The sequence below is a fragment of the Natrix helvetica genome, assembly GCF_964273705.1.
Source record: "Natrix helvetica genome assembly, chromosome: Z".
NCBI classification, from domain to species: Eukaryota; Metazoa; Chordata; class Lepidosauria; order Squamata; family Natricidae; genus Natrix; species Natrix helvetica.
Window position 1 is genome coordinate 58,576,885 of NC_138554.1, and position 21,028 is coordinate 58,597,912.

The following is a 21,028-nucleotide window of genomic DNA, read 5'->3' on the forward strand; positions in this document are numbered from 1 at the left end:
TAGTGAACATTCATTATCCAGTTACTCATTATGAAGGTATGTAACATGCAGTGATGCATTTAGTTTTCATGTCATCAATGAAAATGCTATTTTACATTTTTAAAAAGGCCACTTTATCATGTCTTTCTTCCTTAATAAAAGACTTTATGAATAGTTGTGCTTGCAATATGTATTACAAAATAGTCTAGGAATGTCAGTAGAGTGAATAAGAGCTATTGAGGGCATTTAAATATAGGGATTTAAACTGAGGAAGCCTGTGGAAAAATGTGAACTGAATGAAACATTTTAAGAAATTTAAATCAGATTTTTCATAGTACAAGTCTTACAAATTCCCAATCAGATGCTCAAACATACCAGTACACTCAATTTTTCTGAATCCTAGGTTTGTTAAGGCTTTTAGCTGACTAATTCATTCTGCTGAACTTACTTCCAGAAACCTTTAGTTCAGCTGATTAGTTAACTTAGAATTTGCAAGCACAAAAGCACAATAATTTAAAAACAACATTGTTTTAAACTATGCTTTCACGTGCAGTAACTTGTAAGAGGCACTCCTTGTGTGTGATATTAATAAATTGCCTCAAGATAGTTTTAATCTCTTCTTGAGCAGCGACTAGGGCATGGAAGGGAAGAGCACATTCAGTCAACACCACGTGCATCTCAACGAGAAGCAAAAACTAGACCCTGAGCTTGAGCATGGCACTATGGAAACAGAAACTGCAAAGCAATCAGTCCTCTGAGAAAAGTATACAACTACAAATAAAATATGCAGAAATCTGATTGTGAAAACTTTTTATTTATAACATTTCAAGGTGGTAGTGTTCTGACTTATTACTAGTCTTTAATGTAAGCTACATATTATTTCAACTATTACTTTTTAACTATAACTGAACTGTACAAAAGCTATGCTGATTTTGTACACCACTTGGAAGCACATGACAAGCAATAGATAAATTAAAGAAAATAAATGCATAAATTAGAGATTGCTCCTGGACTTGAAACCTCATGAAAGACGTCACGATTCGTCAGGCTTCTGGGTACTTCTCCAGTTCCCAAAACTTGCTTATCAGTGTAGGTGAGAAACCCATTGAAAGCTGTACTCCTATTCAGACTACAAGTGCTTTATTATTCAGACATGGAAGATGGTTCCTGCGAACAGAGGAAGATAAAAGGGTGAAAGACCAATCATTTGGAGTTAGGACTCTTGGCAATCATTACTCTGATGAGCAACACTGACCCTCTTGCTTCTCCTGAAGGCCAGACCTTTATTGGCTGACGGCATCTGCCTACCTACTTCACTGCTCTTTTCACTGACTCTAGTTTGCCTCATCACACTCTGCCTCCCATGTTGCTTACAGTATTTACTGCCTCAAAGCAAGACAATGCACATTATTTATTGTTATAAGCATTTGCATTAAACGCTTAATTATTTTAAAATCTGTTGTTAAATTAAATAGTGCAGCATTATATATATATATATACACACACACACACACACACACACACACACACACACACACACATATATATATACATACATACATACATACATACATATTTGTGTTGTATTTGGGCTGATAAATAAATAAAGGGAGACTAGTATAGATCTATTTCAAGCTATTTAGCTCTAATCAGCTAGCCCTACCCTTACTGGGATTTGAATGAGAGCTAAATAGCTTGAAATAGATCTATACTAGTCTCCCTTTATTTATTTATCAGCACAGATATAACACAAATATAAAAAGGCAACATTAAAAATAAAAATATGGTTTTCTGCCTGGATGGTTTTCTGTAATGAGCCGAAGGACAGAAAGGGGGAGTAGTGAGTTCCCTCCCATATTTGGGCATACCAGGGTTTGTAACACAAATACACACACACACCTTACATAGAGGTAGTCCTTGACTTATGATCATTCATTCAGTGACTGTTTTGAAATTAACAAAGGAATTTATGGCTACTACATTGCCCTCACAGTCAAGTGAATAAACACTTGGCACTTGGCAATCTGCCTGCTCTTTATGACAAGGATTTTGCAGTGCCTCCATGTCTATCTTCTCAAACCTCCCACTCTGCTAGGTTCCCATAAGCCTTAGGCCTGCTTGCCCCCCCCCACCTGGCCCCCCACCTCTTCCCTACACCCATCATTTACCTTTTCTGTTAATCCCCTCTGGGAAGTAGCCATTCCATCATATGGCCTTTCTACATAGAGGCCATGTGGCACCATTGCCGACATGGGCACCATTTGGGGAATTGTGGCTGCTCTGAAATGGCACCCACTTCTGAACAGCAGTACATGGTATTCTTTATTGAATAGGAAAGTGGAGGGGCAGGTTGGCCTGTTCTCTTTTCCAAATGCAATCACTAGAGAGATATAGACAGCACCACATGGCCTTCGTGTAGAAAAGCTACACAGCTGAACAGCTTTCAAAGGAGATTTTTAAAAAAGTAAGTTGCCAAGCCATGATGCCAGGTGGGGAGGAGGGTATGTATCTCATTGGGGTGGAAAGTAGGCCTAAGTCCTGCGGGAATCCATCAGGTTGGGAAACAGAGTATGGGATGCCCCAGAGAGCGGCCCTGGAAGACCACATGTGAACTGGTAAAATCCTGCAGGGTGGGTATGGGCCTGCACCAGACCTTCCAGGAGTCCCCCGCCCCTGGAGAACTCTGTGCTCTGTTTAACAAATGTAACTTTGAGAGCAAGATTGAGATCCTTAGGTGAGTGATCATGTGGGCAGCTCATTTAATGATCCTTACAACCTGTGGTCATAATGGGCAGGCTCCGTTACAGTCATAAATTGATAACTACCTATATAAGGGGGATGCTTATAATAAAATACTCTGACTTTCTTAATCAATAGAAATATCCTATTAGAATAGCTAATGAAATAAAAACATAGCCAAACAAAACATGCACAAAGCACCAGTGGCTCTTTGGGCTTAGATTCAGGGACTAAGATAAGTATATTTGCTTGCAGAAAACAAATTATATCAATTAACAGAAAATTTGCCACATCCAGAGAAAATCTCGATCTGTCTCTCCCCACCTCCCACCTTAAATAAACAGAATGTCATATTTGTGTTTAAGAAATGAACATAAAATTTAAACATATGCATACATGCGCAGGGAGTAAAATATACTTGTGAGATAGCCCAAGTTTACTATTGGAAGAAATGAAAAACCAACGAGGTAGTCCTTACTGAGGACAATATTATCATCTGACTTCTCTGCACCTCCTTAATTTTCTGAAATGGGCAGATGAATGAAAGAGGACAATGACAGTCTCCTCTTTTAGCATATATACTATCTGCTGTCATGCAAGCTGGAAAAGTGAGATTGTTCCAATTTCAGTTTCTTCACTGTATAAAAAATCTGTACATTTTAAAGGCCAGCCACACTCACTACGATGATTGTGGTACTAATCAAGTCAAGTTTGCTTTTAGGTTGCTAGACAGATAATGAATTTCTAAGATATTACATTTCTGACTCATTTATTATCAAATATTTGATTCCACACATGCCTCTTTATTGCCCTATGATCTTTTGCAGTGGGTCCCTTGGGCCATCCCCAATCTGGTTTGCTCCTAGTTAGTATGCTATGCCAATGATCCAGCATAACTGCCTCTTTGAACACTCTCCCGTGAAGCAATCAGACAAACTGCTGCTTTCCAGCTAATCGAAGCTCTTTGTTCGATCTAACTCTTACAAATGATTACATTTAAAAGACATTATGAAGAAAGAAAGAAAAAATCTTTCCAAACAAGGCAACAATGGATTGTAAAATAATCTGCATCAACATAAAGCACATATTATTTTGTGATCCACTCCAATAATTGTGTTGAAAATGTATATTTATCAATATAATTCTACCTTTGGTGAAAGGCAGGGCATTTTAGGCCAACTGAAATATTTATAATGTCACATTCTTTGTAAAGAAAATTACTGCAAAAACATTCAGGTGTAATTCTAAGAACTAATTCCATCATACCTGTGAAAAGATGTAGTCACTGAACGGCTGGCACTGATAGCAGGCAACACTGTCCAGCACCCACTCACGTGAAACTACAGCAGTGCTGCATTGCAGCGGGAGCGCTGTAAAATACCAGACAATTAGTGAAACATTTGATGCTGGTATCTTCTTCTTGAGAGTTCCTTCTTTAAGCCACTTTGATAAACAACATTTCAAATGCCTTAACCTACTAAGCATGGAAAATCGTAAGGTTTTCATTGTCGTTGTAACTACCCTTTACAAGATAATGTGTATAGGTAAGAGAGAAGCTTTTTATGCATGCAATTCAATTGCATTCTCTGATTTTCGAAAGGCAGATATGGAAAACTGAAAGACAACAAACTCTAATTTGTATTACAGTTCAGGGGAGAGGCAGGCACTTCAAAGTTGCTTGCTCCCTATCTTTTCCCCTGTAAGAGACAGTAAATCGTATGTTTCAAATATCCTGGAGAACCGGACAACTAACAGAAGACTGGAAAAGAGCTGATATGGTTCCATCTTTAAGAAAGGAAGAAAAAAAAACAGATCCAGAAAACTATAGCTCAATCAGCCTGACACCAAGACCCAAAAAGATTGTGGAAAAGACAATCAAGCAGCAAATATGCAAACAACTAAAAGCAAGCAAAGCTGTAACTAGCAGTCAACACATGTTTGTCAAAAACAGATCATGTCAAACAAATCTTGTTTCATTTTTTGACAAAGTGACTAAATTAGTGGACCAGCAAAATGCACTGGGCATAGTATACTTGGACTTGAGTAAGGCATTTGAAACAGTTGCTCACAATCTTGGTAAAATAGAAAAATGTGGAATAGACTGCATCATCACCTGATGGATTTGTAACTGGCTGACAAACTGAATTCCATATGTAGTCCTTATTAGAACTATACCTACATGCAGGGAAGTAAGCAGTATTAGACCCGGTACTTTTTAATATCTTCATAAAGAATTTAGATACACTAGTAACTGGGAAAGGGATTTTGAAGTCCTAGTGGACAACCATCTAAACATGAGCCAATAGTATGAGGCAGCAGTCAAAAAAAAGCCAATGCAATCCTAGGTTGCATTAACAGAGAGATAGAATCAAGATCATGTGAAGTACTAATACCAGTTTATAAAGTCTTGGTAAGACCACACTTTGAATATTGCATCCAGTTTTTGTTATCCCAATGCAAAAAATATGTTGGAGTTTTGGAAAGAGTTCAGAGAAGAACAACACAATTATTAGGCACCTAAAAGCTAAAACATACGAAGAACAATTGCAGGACACCTAGGTACACCTAGTCTAAGGCAAAGAAGGACAAGGGTGATATGATAGCAATCTTCCAATACTTGAAGAGTTGCCACAAAGAAGAGGGAGCAACTTATTTACCAAAGAACCTGTAAGCAGGAAAGAAACAATGGATGGAAACTAACCAAGGAGAGAAGCAACCTAAAACTAAAAAAGAAAAAAAAATCCTAACATGAGAACAATTAACCAGGGGAACAAATTGCCTTTCGAAATTGTGGGCGCCCCATTCATCATTGGAGGTTTTTAAGAAGAGACTGGACAGCCATTTATCAGAAATAGCATAGGTCTCTTGCAAGAACAGGGGGTTGGATTAGATCAGAGATGGCGACCCTTTTTTGGTTCGCGTGTCATAAGTGGAGGGAACGCAGGGGGCTCGTGTGCGGGCGTGCCACACCCATAATGCAATGTGGGACCCTCCAGTGCGCATGCACACACTACAGGCGCGACCCATTTTTTGCATGCTTTTTTCGCCCTCCCCAGGCTCCAGAGGCTTTATAGGAGCCTGGGGAGGGCAAAAACAGCCTCCCCCACCCCCCGGAGGCTTCAGGGACCTTCAGGAAGCTTCCCTGAAGCCTCCGGAGCAGTCAAAACGACCCTCCGAGCAAACCGGAAGTCACTTCCGGTTTGCTTGGAGGGTCGTTTTGAGGGCTCCGAAGGCTTTAGGGACCTTCAGGAGGCTTCCCTGAAGCCTCCGGAGCAGTCAAAACGACGCTCCGAGCAAACCAGAAGTCTGTTCCCAAACTTCCGGTTTGCTCTTAGGGCTGGTTTTTTGCACAGGAAAGCTCATGAAGCCTCTGGAGGGCCTCTGGGGTGGTGGGAGGCTCTTTTTGCCCTCCCCAGGCTCCTATAAAGCCTCTGGAGCCTGGGGAGGGCGAAAAATGGCTTTAAAAAAAGGTGAACTCAGCTGGCCAGCGCACGCATGCGCTCTGGTCAGCTGACAGGGCAGCGCCTCACGTGCCCTGACAAATGGCTCCGTATGCCACCTGTGGCACACGTGCCATAGGTTCGCCATCACTGGACTAGATGATCTCCAAGCTCCCTTCCAACTCTGCTACTGTTGAAGAACAGTAATATCTTTTATCAATTTCTTAGGGAAGAGAAGTTGGTGGTATGTCTGATGATTAAAGCCAACCATAATTCTTATTCCCTCACATGTTTGTCTGCTGCAGTATTTTATTATACCAAGTAAGAAGTCAGTCAGACATTTTGTAAAGCCTTTATGACTGGGGAGACACAAACAGCATTATCATCTCACCTTGGCAGGTGCTTTCTTCGGTCCATGCATCAGGCTGAACAACTATCACAGCAACAGAGTCCTAAATGATTACAGGATAAAAGACAAAAAGGAAAAGGAAAGTGGCATATAGGATCAATGCATCTTTCCTATATATAATTTGTACTGCAAGGCATACTATTCTTCAGCTTTGCTGTAATACTGCAATCAGTATGGGGAGTCACAGAAGAAATAAAGATTTCACAAGCAAACCATTACTCTTATGTGACAAAATAAAAGTTAAAGGAGATACCCGATACCCATGCGAAAGCCATGACAGAATATAAAAGTTAACACACTGTAGTTTAAAAGACGTCATACACGGATATGTTACCACTCATTCACAAACATATTTTCTCTTAAAAAGAAATGAGTTCTGTGCACAAATCTTTTTAGTGGGTGACATATTGCAATCCCACAGAGCTGTATGAATCTATGTTTATTTGCAATAACTTGGGCGAGAGGATTTCTAGCAGCAATACAGGGCAAGATAAGCCATTGATCTGATTTTATATCTAAGCAGAACCAGCTAAATTTACCAACATCTTGAAAGAATAAAGGGAAGGTGGGAAATGCTGATTGTTAGTATCTTTCTTTCTCAAATTGGCCTATATAGTTATCAAGCTTACTGTTGCATGTGTAAATAAGTGAGGTTGCTTCACAAGGGAGGCGCCACAGAGTTGTACAATCCATTCCAGATGTTCTGAGAAATTCCCAAAAGATAAACAAAATGCATTATATATAATGGCAAAGTATTTATCCCCCCCCCCCCCCATAAGATGTTAAGCCCAAATTGACGACTGCTGACATTACAAGCAAATCGGTTTTGGGTCCTTCAGTTGCATATTCTATATTTCTGAATCCTGTAAAAATGGAACTTAGCACTGGTCACAAAATTTAACCACCAAATGCAAACTTTTACAGATTCTTCAACTCCTGACTATAAGTGGGATTAGACTCTCAATCCAATCAAACAAAACAAAGATTGCTATGCCAACACTCCCAGTTATGGTCATTAAAAATCTTGTGGATTCTGAAGTAGACAGAGCCCCAAGCAAGAAGCCCAGAGTGCCTAAGAGGGGTGGGGCAACTTTCCCTGCTAGCTTCCAATTGCTTTTCTGAGGAAGCCAGCAGTGGATTTTGGTCACTTGGCAACTGCTAATAAGTGCAAAGATTGTCGAACACCCAGATCGCAATCACATGATCATAGCAGAGGTATGTTGCAACAGTTGGAAATCCTTTACAGGCCGTAAATCACTCTTTCCAAGGTTGTTGCTAAATACTATTATGAAGATGATATATTGGATTTTATTTCAGTCTTTCCAGATATTAGCTATCCTATATTTTGTGCCATTTGCAAATTTTCTAAGCATTCCTCCTTCCTGATACTAAGTGATTTAATTTTAAGAAAAAAGATGAAGAAATGGCATTTAATCAGGACAGCATACAATCCTTCCAACTTGCATTTTAAGAACTGTTCATCAAATAGGTCAATAAAGATAAGGAGACAGGCATTCAAACCACATCATAATTTGAGAAAGAATATGGATATAACTGTCTACACAGCCAGAATGATCATCTTTGTTCATGACAATCAGGAGCAGAATGAATTATGCAGAAGTGGGCCAATGTATGTACTTTAATCTAGCTAAATATTCAAGATTCAGAAATGTCTCTGCAGCAAGACATAAATCTTGCCTTACTAAAGGATAAATATTACCGAGTGAGCAAAGAAAATTAAGCTATTAAAGCAAGTTAGCTTTTTCTCAAAAAAGTTGGGTCATTTCTTGACAGAACTTAATTATTTACACAAGCAAAACAGGGAGTAAAGAGACTTCAGTTCGATTCATTTCTTCAACTTATTTCAAGAATCCCAATCCCTTTACCTGGGAGCATGTCAGTGAATGGCCCATAGCAGCAAATCTCCAATCCTTGAAAAAGCTGGGAAGGAAAGGAAAACAAGTATTTAAGCATGGTGTAGAATTAAACCCAAACAGTGTGATTTAAGTTACCAGCTAGGTCGGAATGTGTTTGAACACAATGAAAACTGCATTCAAGAATATCATTCATTGACAACGGAATGTGTCAGCTGCAGAAGACTGACAATGAGACATTTTGTTGAGACTGGAGAAAGATCTGATATGAGGTTTCTGAACAGTTTAGATTGTTAACTAACTTTTTTTAAAAAAATGGTTAGGTACTGAGAAATAAGAAATTTAGGAAATAAAATTCTTAAAGCCAGAGAAATTCATAGGGAAGAAAAGATAACCAAGTACTGTACACATCTATATCCTCCACCTGAAAGAAAACAATCCGATGGAACTGGAAAAGAAGCTGAAGTAACTACTGGTTAGTGTTATCCACTTTTAGCCAATGGAAACTACTGTAGCTGATGTCTGTTGCCTTGGCTTCGTCAATTTCACCTTTCCAGCTTTCTATCAAGCATCTAGCTTGGAAGAGACTTTCCTATTGAGAGGGAAGACAAGAGGGAATCTGGAAATATTCTTTGGGGCTATTAAAATGATTGGGGAAAAGAAAGGACCAGCTTAAACTGGTCCCCTCCTTCCCACCTACATACTATCCAGCATTCATCTCTATTCAGGAACAGAGGCAAGACTCCAAATCCTTGAATTTCAAGAATAGAGGAGACCGACAAAATAATGAAAACAAAATAGCAGGGCGCAAGCACTACTGCTTCTGCAACACTACTTGCACTAATGATTCCTCATTATAATTTGCCTCCCTCCTTTTTGGAGGGGGGGGATTAGTTATGTTCATCTATGACAACGGGGCAACAGGGCATTGAATTGTAATTGTAGTTGTCCATTTCCTTATAATTTCTGAATGTATCATCTTAATGCTCAGAAAATAAGTCACTTTTTAAAGAGGAAATCGCAACATATCCATCGCCATACTCATTTAGGACAATAGTATTCCACTTAAAGAAATCTGAAAAAAAATCAGGGTAGGCTAAAAAATGCTAGTAGCTGTAAGCATTGCTGCAAAAATTATTCAGGAAGACTGTGTTATCTATCTGGACAATTTTATATCCAACATAATTGCATTCTCTGTTTCTCCTAAGGATCATCACGGAAAAATGAAAGTCCCTTCTCAGGATTCTACTTTGTGAAAGCAACCTTTTTTCTCAACCTTCTTCACAGCACGGAGACGGCCTTGGTCGCGTTGGTGGATGATCTCTGGAGGGCCAGAGATAGAGGTTGTTCCTCTATCCTGGTCCTATTAGACCTCTCGGCGGCTTTTGATACCATCGACCATGGTATCCTGCTGCGCCGGCTGGAGGGGTTGGGGGTCCGGGGCACCGTTTTGCGGTGGTTCGGCTCCTACCTTTCTGACCGGACGCAGCGTGTGTTGGCAGGAGAAGAGAGGTCGACCCTACGCCCCCTTACTTGTGGGGTGCCACAGGGGTCGGTCCTCTCGCCACTCCTGTTCAACACATATATGAAGCCGCTGGGTGAGATCATCCGTGGTTTCGGGGTAGGATACCATCTGTACGCTGATGATACTCAGCTGTACTTTTCCACCCCGAACCACCCCAACGAGGCCATCGAAGTGATGTCCCGGTGTGTGGAAGCCGTACGGATCTGGATGGATGACAACCGACTCAAGCTCAACCCCTCCAAGACGGAGTGGCTGTGGGTACCAGCTCCCCGATTCAGCCAATTAATTCCATCATTGGCCATTGGGGGCATTCAACTTGCCCCCGTGGAGCGGGCGCGCAATTTGGGCGTCCTCCTGGATGCCCGGCTGTCCATGGATGACCATGTGACAGCCGTGGCAAGGGGGGCGTTCCACCAGGTTCGCCTGGTGCGCCAATTGCGCCCCCTACTGGACCGGGACGCCTTACACACAGTCACTCATGCGCTGGTGACGTCTCGCTTGGACTACTGTAACGCTCTCTACATGGGGCTTCCCTTGAAATGCACCCGGAGGCTACAGTTGGTCCAGAATGCAGCCGCGCGGGTAATTATGGGGAGTACTAGGTACTCCCATGTGACACCGTTCCTGCGCGAGCTGCACTGGCTTCCTGTGGTCTATCGGGTGCGTTTCAAGGTTCTGATAACAATCTTTAAAGCGCTCCATGGCTCAGGACCTAGTTACTTGCGGGATCGTATTCTGCCCCATACATCCCTGCAACCAATCCGCTCGCACAGAGAGGGCCTCCTCCAGGTGCCGTCCACTAGACAGTGTCGGGGGGCGGCGCCTAGGAGTAGAGCCTTCTCTGTGGCGGGCCCAGCCCTGTGGAATGACCTCCCTCCGGATATTAGGAATACCTCTGACCTCCGCTCCTTTCGTATTAAGCTTAAGACCCACCTATTCCAAGCAGCTGGCCTGGCTCAACTTTGATCTAACCATATCGCTCCTGACGGGTTTTTAACTGGGTATTTTAATTATATTTAATTAATTTTTAAATACTGTATTTTAATTGTTTTTATTTATCAGCCGACCTCCTCCTTGTGTGTGTTTCGGTTTATGTCTCTGTTATATGTTTGTTTTGTCCACATATTTATTTCATATGTTTCATTGTATGCCGCCCCGAGTCCTTCGGGAGAGGGTGCGGCTAAGAAATAAATATTATTATTATTATTATTATTATTATTATTATTATTATTATTATTATTATTATTATTATTATTATTATTATTATTATTCATTTTGTGTTATGGCAAAGAAGAAGGGCAGACTTTGAGGATAACTTTTTCTTTTGTGATGTACCACTTACAATAGCCATACCTTTCCAACAGGTGATTCCCTTGCTCTTTTAGGTCCTTGGTGGTTTCTCCCATTGATTACATCTCCTCGCACTTCAAAATCTTCCTGAAAAGAAAACAAATAGAATCACATGCCAACAAATTCCTGGCTGAGCCGTATCTTATATAACTAAAGTAGAACAAGAATTATGGCGCATAGAAGTCAAATATCCAAACTGAAGCAGCTGAAAGAATGTATGACTGCAGCAATACAATTCCTACTCCATATTTTATTGTTTAAAAAAAGATATTTAAATTATTTAAGTGGAAACCTCTATATAATTAAGCAAATCCCCTATAGCAATTTGAATATACATCTTCAGTAATAACATAGCAATATGATCAATGGCAGGATAGGATGGTGGCTGAACACACAGGTTAGCTAGGACATGTTATATATACAGTGGATCAAAATTATAGCATAAAAACGTTTGGAGAAAAACCATCCATTGTCTAATTGCTGGCTTCTCCTCTTTTTAACTTCTTCCTTCAATATAAGAGGCAGCTCAAGCAGGACTGAAGCAGAATTTTTCTGAAGCTTACAGTCTACTCTAGTTGAGTGGAGAAATGGAAAAAATGGAGAGCAGGGGACCAAGATATAATTTAAAATAATAATAATAATAATCTGGTTTGTCCAATGTGATCCAGGAAGTCCAGGAAGACACAGGCCCCAGCCTGTATAGCATCCCAGCAATTATCCCAGCTAAATATCAATATCTTCTTTCATCCAACAAAATTTGGCAATCCATTCAAATTGTCGTAAGTATGTCTGTTACTTTGGGAAACAGAACATTTATTGAGTTATATTTCTAAATTTTTGAATGTGTGCTATGTCTTTCAGCGGCTTGATTCCATTTTAGCATGTCACAGGGAAAATGTCAGATGCAGTGCCTGAAGAAATGAAAAATAAACTCCAGTTGAAGTTAGGAAATTGTGTTTCCGATCCTTATAGAATAGCCTCCCTTGTTGTTAGTTGCTGTTCTCTTCTCAAGAGGCAAGTCATAGACATACTAAGGATTTCTCTATTTTACATGTCTATTCTCTTCTTGGTCATTAGAATCTACTAAGTATTCAATCAATCAATCAATCAATTTTATTTACAGCCCAAAGGCCCAAAAGCAAGTTACAAACACAATGTAAATTTAGTACTGGATAAAACAAGTAAAATATTTAGTAAATATTACATAATAGACTTAAAGCAAATCTTTGGTTCATTATTGATAGCTTTAATTTTATAGCCATAGTTAAATGTTGCCACTGTAATTGTAGGATTTTCATCTGCAAGTAAAAAAAATTACATACTCAAAAATATCTTTTCTTGGTTTAAATATTTAAAATTTGCGAGATATTTTTTGAAGATTTATAAGATTTACGTTTATAATGTATTATACATGCATTAAATTATTATCACAATATTATAGTGAGAATTGTATAGTGAAAAATGTATAAGACTAAGCATTTAAAGAAATGGCATAAAAAGATATACTAATCAATCACGGATTTCTGCCACCTTCCTTATTTAAGGATTCTGCAAGCATTATATACTGGTTAAAAAACCAAAACCACCTTCCCTTCCCATAAACACCAGACCTACCTCTTTAAGAACTCTTCCTGCTTCTAATGAATGAATAATCCCTAGACCAGTAGAAGCAGATATTATTATTATTATCATCATTATTATTATTTAAAGTAGCACTTTTTACCATCTGTAACATTTATTTTAAACATAAAAGAAAACTGCATGGAGAGTTGCAAAAGAGTAAGTCTATATTTACATAATAGTGCCTGCCAGCAGTATTACTATGCACTGCTAGAGACCTCACCTCCCTATCTCTTACAGATTTTAAAATTCATTCTCTACAAGAATTCCAATGCTGAAATAGTTTGTGGTTAACTTTTGGAGATGATGCTATTCCCTGTAAGAGCAATTGTGGATAAAACAATGTATCACAATGTCACAGGAAAAAAAAAGCAGGCCTGGTAATCAGAAACAATCAAATTAAATTATATGAAATAAGCAGGACACTTAAATGCTTGGTTTTCCTTTCTTCTCTTGTCCCCATATTTTCAATAACAATTTCCCACATTTTTAATAATATTCCAAGAATCTTTTAGAGGAGAATGGTATAAGAAATATGAAAATGAATCAAATTCAAAAATATATCTATCTTTATTAGCATGATCCTAGATAAAACTTGGGAAAATCTAGTATCAGAGTATCAGAACGATTAATTTTTGTTTAGCTTAGCTAAAAGTTTAGCTAAAATAATTTGAAAGATCAAATGTATGCAAACTAGATTCAGACCATAGCATTAGTTTCCTCTAACAATTCCACAGGTCCTTTGCCCACAATTCATACATGATCTTCAAAGCGCATGCAAGATTCTGTATATTAGTGTGTTTCTCTTTGTCATGCAAAGAATGGTAGTAGCATATACTTTGAATATCTACAAGCATTTTATCTGGTTTTGCTCAAGAAAGTCTTGAACTATCCTTGGTATCTGTTAAGCTAGAAATTGTGAATGTCTTTCTTCCTACTCAGTGTTTGACATTTACTAAAGATAAATGTTTTCTTTTGACTAGTTGACACCCTATGGATTATCCTATATGGTATTACTGCCTTTATTTTCCTATATAGTTTAATATTGTTTTATAGGATAAATTTTGATGAAATGTTCCTTGTTTAACGCGAAATATCAGATATAATTGCACAGCTAACTTACAATAATTTATTGTATGTTAATGATATGAACTGTTTACTAATTAAGAGTCTATGCCTGAACACTAAACTGAAATACACAGTGCATCAGAAAGGAAGTCTTATTTTTAATTGATTTTTTAAAAATTGAATATTCACACTTACACTGGTAGCTCAATACCCATTTTTGTGCAGCAACACCTATAAAGTATTTCAGGGTTCTTTCACAGGCCAGATCCTCATCTGAAGATTAAAGAGAGAGAGGAAAGTGGGTGTTCAATATTAAATGAATAAAGACCACTGACTATTTTTAAAATATTTCATTTACAGCAGGTCTTCACACAAACTGCTTTCAAAAATATGTCCAGTTTCAAAAGCAGCTTCTAGAGTTACAGAGGCTAGAGCTTTACTGATTTATTTTACATACCTCTTTTTAAAATGATATTTTTCATAGACTGGCCAAGATAACAATTTGAAACAATATAAAAGACTGCAAATTGTATTTTAAAGTACAGACTACAAAAAAAAGAAGAAGCTCAGCTTCCTTTATACAAATGGATGGAATGGACTCTCTTTAATGGTAGATAAAAGAACAGAAGAACTATATTACAGTCACCAATAGCAATAGTGCAGAGGGAGGTATGCAGTCCTTCAAACAAAGGTCAGTGGCTTTTTTGATGCCCCCCCCCCCCCCCCGCCCAAGTTTGCAAAATTGCTGAAAAGCAGCTACAGATTACAGACTGTCCAAAGAAAGTAAGAGAAAAGCAACTGAAATCTTACAAGACTTCTATGTTAGCATATGATCTTATTAGCTCTTGGAGTAATATTATAAAGATCATGTGATTTAGTAAACCTATCAGATTGCATTTTTTTTAAAAAAAACCCTTTTTGACACTTATCTTTCATGTAATAACTTTAGAAGCTGAAAAAATAGGTACGGTTTGCAATCACACTTCTGACATTCAAAAGAGGGAAAGAAACAGACTAGGAATTCTGGTTCATCCACTAAAATACTTTTCCTCACTTTAATATTTATTGGATTGCAAACCCCAGAATTCCCAACCTATATAGGAGCTATACGAATATTTGAGAAAAACATCAAGTTGGCCAAAACTATACTAAGTTGCAATACACCCAATTTAAATACATATTAACTCAAAGAAAGCTGCCACAGTATCCTGAATAATAAGTAGCAGTGCATATTATTAAATTAAGATCTCACAATGCTAAAGGTATACCCACCCACCCAATCAATTATGGAGATAAATCAAATAGGATGTTCACTTTTGTTTCTAAATCACCTGTTTTAATTATTAGATGAGTTGTTTGTTCAGTCATTTTACTACACCAAGTGCTCTGAGTTTTCTTGGCAAATTTACGTACTAGTTTCTAGAAGAAAAGAAAATGAATTAGAAATAATTGGTTTTATTAGTACACCGCAGATTGCTGGCTTCAGTGGAATATTTCATTTATTAAAAAAATGTATATCTCACTTTTCCCCTATATTAACTACCGTACTTTGATAATATGATTATGAACTATAAAAACATGATAGAACAGATAAAATCCAAAATTAGGATGGATCAAAGAAGTAGGAAATGACTATTTTGACACTCCATCAGTGAGGAGCCAATAAATGCATTCCTAGAGCAATAGCACTTAGACTTACATACAGCTTCATAGTGCTTTATAGACCCCTCTAAGCAGTTTACAGAATCAGCATATTGCCCCCAACAATCTGGCTCCTCACTTTATCCACTTCGGAAGGATGGAAGGCTGAAGCGCTCAGAATTGAATTCCTGGAGTGAACATGAGTTAGCTTGCAGTACCGCATTATAACCACTGTGCCACTACGGCTCTTATAGGAGAAATAAATCCTTTATCTTTTCTGCTCTCAAACTGTAATAGTTATAATTAAGTCCTTGAATTGGAAACAGATGAATAATAGCAAAAAAATGAGTAATTATGTTAATAACTGGAGATGGTCTGGAATTCAGTTGCCATGTTTAAAATCTATTTCATTTAGAGCGTATAGTAATCCAAAGATAATTAAGATATTAACATAGCCAACTACTACAGATTTTAGAAACATGTACAGCTAGTAGATGAGCCTAACTGGACACAAGTGAGCTACAATTGCTGTAAGTCAAGGCAAAATCTAGGAGCACCTCCTGTGGGTGACTTAGTTTGGTTACAGGTAAGACAAATCAAGACAGTTCAATTAGAATCTGTCTTTTTTCAATTGCAATACAATACAATAGCAGAGTTGGAAGGGACCTTGGAAGTCTTCTAGTCCAACCCCCTGCCTAGGCAGGAAACCCTATACTGTTTCAGACAAATGGCTATCCAACATCTTCTTAAAGAATTCCAGTGTTGGGGCATTCACAACTTCTGGAGGCAAGCTGTTCCACTGATTAATTGTTCTAACTGTCAGGAAATTTCTCCTCAGTTCTAAGTTGCTTTTCTCCTTGATTAGTTTCCACCCATTGCTTCTTGTTCTACCCTCAGATGCCTTGGAGAAGTTTGACTCCCTCTTCTTTGTGGCAACCCGAGATATTGGAACACTGCTATCATGTCTCCCCTAGTCCTTCTTTTCATTAAACTAGACATACCCAGTTCCTGCAACCGTTCATCACATCCCTTGTCCCCTAATTTATTTATTATTTATTTATTTTACCGTGCTTCTAGACCGCCCCCTCTCCCAAAAGGGACTCGGGGCGGTGTACAGTCCATGCAAAATATATCAAAATACAATAAAAAGTTGAATATGTAGAGTTGGAATGGAGGAGGTTAAAATGGAATTAAACTGTACAGAGCCAGTATATATAAATATAAATTTAAATTTTAAACCCCTAAAACACACACAATAAATTAAAAACAATACCCCTAAAATAACCAGTTAATAGTGCATTTGCCAGGAGGAACAGTTGTAATTATGCCAGGCCTGCTAATCGGAACAGGTGAGTCTTCAATTTTTGCCGGAAGGAGCGGAGGTCAGTAGTGGTTCTGATGTCGGGAGGGGGGGTCATTCCAGAGGGTTGGGCCCATCACAGAGAAGGCCCTACTCCTTGGTGTCGCCCGTTGGCATTGCCTAGTGGACGGCACCAGGAGAAGTCCCTCTCTGTGTGAGCGAATTGGCCGCAGGGATGTATGTGGGAGGATGCGATCCCGCAAGTAACTAGGTCCCGTGCCATAATAATCATCTTTGTTGCTCTTCTCTGCACTCTTTCTAGAGTCTCCACATCTTTTCTACATTGTGACGACCAAAACTGAATGCAGTATTCCAAGTGTGGCCTTACCAAGCCATTATAAAATGGTATCAACACTTCACGTGATCTTGATTCTATTCCTCTGTTTATGTAGCCTAGAACTGTGTTGGCTTTTTTGGCAGCTGCTGCACACTGCTGGCTCATATTTAAATGGTTGTCCACTAGAACTCCAAGATCCCTCTCACACGGTTGCAGGAACTGGGTATGTCTCTCACAGTTATTACTATTGAGGAAGGTACCACCTATACTGTACCTATGCATTTCGTTTTTCTTGCCTAAATGTAGAACCTTACTCTTTTCACCATTGAATTTCATTTTATTAGATAGTGCCCAATATTCAAGTTTGTCAAGATCCTTCTGTATCTTAAGTCTGTCTTCTGGAGTGTTGGCTATTCCTGCCAGCTTGGTGTCATCTGCAAATTTGATGAGTTCCCCATTTATCCCCTCATCCAAATCATTGATGAAGATGTTGAAGAGTACTGGGCCTAAAACAGAACCTTGGGGTACTCCACTGCATACTTCCCTCCATGTAGATGCAGTTCCATTGAGGACTACACATTGAGTGCGGTTGGTCAGCCAGTTATGAATCCATCTGGTGGTGATGCTGTCTAAGCCACATTCTTCTACTTTATCTAGTAGTAGGTTATGATCTACCTTATCAAATGCCTTACTAAAGTCCAAGTAAATTATATCAACGGCATTCCTCTGGTCCACTCATTTTGTCACTTTGTCAAAGAATGCAATAAGATTAATCTGGCATGATCTGTTTTGGACAAACCCATGTTGGCTTTTGGCTATTACTTTGTTTACTTCTAGGTGTTCGCTAATTCTCTGCTTGATTATCTTTTCCAGAATCTTTCCTGGTATTGAGGTCAGGCTGATAGGTTTATAGTTTCCTGGATCTATTATTTTTCCCTTTTTTGAAGTTGGGAACCACATCAGCTCTTTTCCAGTCCTCTGGCAGTTCCCCAGTGCTTCAGGATCTCTGAAAGATATAGTTCAGTGGTTCTGAGATCTCATCTGCCAGTTCCTTCAGAACCCTGGGGTGTAATCCATCCGGTCCTGGTGATTTGAACTCGTCTAGGGTAGACAGGTACTCACTTACCATTTTCTTCCCTATTTTAATTTGTGTTCCTAATCTGATTTTTGTGGTACTATTTTTGATAGGTTGGACTGTTTTATCCCTTTGTGTAAAGACAGATGCAAAAAATGAGTTAAATAGTTCTGCTTTCTTCCTGTTGCTTGTCACCTTCTTGCCACTTTCTCCCAGCAATGGACCAATTGTTTCCTTAACCTTTTTCTTGTTTTTAACATGTTGGAAGAAGCTTATTTTGTTATTTTTATACTTTTGTGGCAAGCCTTTACAGGCTCGGGCTATTTGCTGATATTCTGCCTTAGTTATGTCCCCCTCTTTCCACTTTTTATACTTAACTTTTTTGTCTTTCAATTTGTCAGAGAGTTCTTTATGCAGCCATGCTGGTTTCTTTTGGGAGTGTTATTTTTCTTCTTCATTGGTATTGTGCTAGACTGAGCTTTTGTAATCTCATTTTTCAAAATTTCCCAAGCTTCTTGAGTTGTTTTCCCCTTGAGGATTCTCATCCATGGAATTCTTCCCAAGCGCTCTCTAAGTTTATTGAAATTCTCTTAAAATCCAAGACTCTAGTTTGACTTGTTCTCAATTACAAACTCAAGTTTGTACTTGTTCAGTTCCATTCAGCTTACACTGAATGTCTCTTCTTTGCTGCAGCACTTGTGCTTTCAAAATGCTTCCCTTCAAATATTTATATGGTTGATACTCAAAACTATTGCTGAAAACCTGGTTGTTGGGAGGGGTATGAAGTCCTTATAGAATTTTATATGCTTAAACATTTGAATGTTTGGATATATATGATCTCTGCTTTTATTGGTTTATTCCTTTATATGTTTTACAAAATGGCTATGAAAGCAGGTTTATCTTTAAAAGAATGCCTCCCACAAAATCTTAAAGCTCAGAAAAATATATATCTGTTGCTATGAAAAATCTACAAGCATATCAGAGCATGCTTACCAATTCACTCTGGTTTAAACCAGATGCCACCAGAGACATGTTTTGCCTTCCAGTCAGAAGTAGACTCTTTCTTTTCCTTTTATTTGTGCTATAGCAGGTGGTATGTGCCAAGGGAGAGACTGATTTTTCCAATACACTATGCATTTCTAGAAAAGAAGATTTTAAAAAATCTTGTTTAACTAGATAATGACATGTTTTATATTTACTTACTTTACTTTATTTCGTATTTCTAGACCGCCCCCTCTCCCAAAAGGGACTCGGATAATTTGATAACAATTATTATAAAGTTACTTTTTTTATAAAAATAGACATTTAATATATATTTTCTTCCTTCTTAGGGGTGCCTGTATCTTTTAATTGTCTATTGGGCATGCAGCTTAATATATGACCTACACAAAATTCAAATTATATTTCTAATTGTCAATCATATTTTAAAAGTAGAAAATGTCAAGTGATGCACATGACAGGATGACTGATAAAATAGAAGATAAAACATGGAAAAATATTAAGACCTGAGGCAATAATCTTTATCCTTGTTTATTCTACTTTCAAACAGCCTTAATATATTTCCTCTCTCCAAAATGCAATTAAAAAGAAGTAAAATGCTTTAAACTAGCCAAGAGAATAAACTGTAATTTGTAATCATGCTGCCAATAACTATAATCTGTTGAAACTTTTATAAGATGATCCAAAGTATTTTATTTTGTTCCAAAAGACCAAACAAAAGTTGCGTTAATTATGTTGTATTCAGTTTGTTTCGGGGTACAAAAGAAATTAATTGATTTGATTTCACTAATTTAATATTTCAGATCTACTATTTATACCAATCAAGGAACTGGCTTTGACTGGATTTGAAGATCCTAAAAAAACAAACATCTATTAAGGTTGTTCCAGCAAAATGAATACATTTTTACATTATTTAATTAACATATTTTTCTCACAGCAAATAAGATCCTTTCTGGATATAATTCTTCAAACCCAGAAAATAATATTTCACTATATGACTCACTATATGAGAGATATTAATAAATGGTATATAAATAGCATATAAGAAAGGATCACAGGCCCCAAAACTGCAAACATTTTTGCAATTTATGATAAGTAATAAATTTCTGTTCTTAAAGTATGTTACATAGAGAATTGTGAATTACTTGGCTTATTCAAGAACAAGCAGTATTCCACTACACACTACTAATTAATTCCCTCTAGCCTGGCCATTACAGTTAAGAAATGCAAGCAATTGCAGTTATAGTTTCCTTATCATTTTATAAGAATCAGGAATGTTGCCTTCCTTTTTCTCCAGGTTAAACAATTATTACTGTTTAAGTAAAATAATAATGGCTGATTTATTTCCCCAGTCTACAATAAAAGTTTTCCTTTGATCTCCAGATAATTAGAAACTGACTCATGAGAAATTAGATAAATCCATTACATTATATACTTAACTGGGTAAGTGGGAGGATTAATGGGTAATGAAAACATCAATGACCCTGCTCTCAAAATATTATATTTAATACAAATCAGAGCCAGTCCTGCACAAGCTTAAATTAATTTCACCTAGACAGTCATGCCATGGAATTGCTGTCTGAGGGTGACTGAGAATGGGGATTACAAACTCTAATTTTACTTGTGATTGAGATTAAATTAAAATTTGCATTCTTCCCAAGGTGGATTACAA

General features: G+C 38.0%; 1 protein-coding gene across 2 annotated transcripts in view; it reads right to left on the reverse strand.

The window, feature by feature from the left end:
• Window positions 1-757: 757 nt before the first annotated feature.
• Window positions 758-21,028, reverse strand: part of BRCA1 (BRCA1 DNA repair associated) — a 54,963-nt gene continuing 34,692 nt past the window's right edge. The window contains exons 13-22 of one of the 2 annotated variants that reach the window (XM_081933709.1): window positions 19,351-19,496; window positions 15,336-15,423; window positions 14,200-14,277; window positions 12,931-12,971; window positions 11,320-11,403; window positions 8,454-8,508; window positions 7,197-7,270; window positions 6,550-6,610; window positions 3,985-4,088; window positions 758-1,146 (exon numbers count right to left, since the gene is read on the reverse strand). In XM_081933709.1, coding sequence (XP_081789835.1) covers window positions 1,123-1,146; window positions 3,985-4,088; window positions 6,550-6,610; window positions 7,197-7,270; window positions 8,454-8,508; window positions 11,320-11,403; window positions 12,931-12,971; window positions 14,200-14,277; window positions 15,336-15,423; window positions 19,351-19,496 — 755 coding nt within the window. In that variant the 3' untranslated portion in view covers window positions 758-1,122. The remainder of the gene's footprint in view (window positions 1,147-3,984; window positions 4,089-6,549; window positions 6,611-7,196; window positions 7,271-8,453; window positions 8,509-11,319; window positions 11,404-12,930; window positions 12,972-14,199; window positions 14,278-15,335; window positions 15,424-19,350; window positions 19,497-21,028) is intronic. The other variant, XM_081933710.1, reaches the window with a different exon arrangement.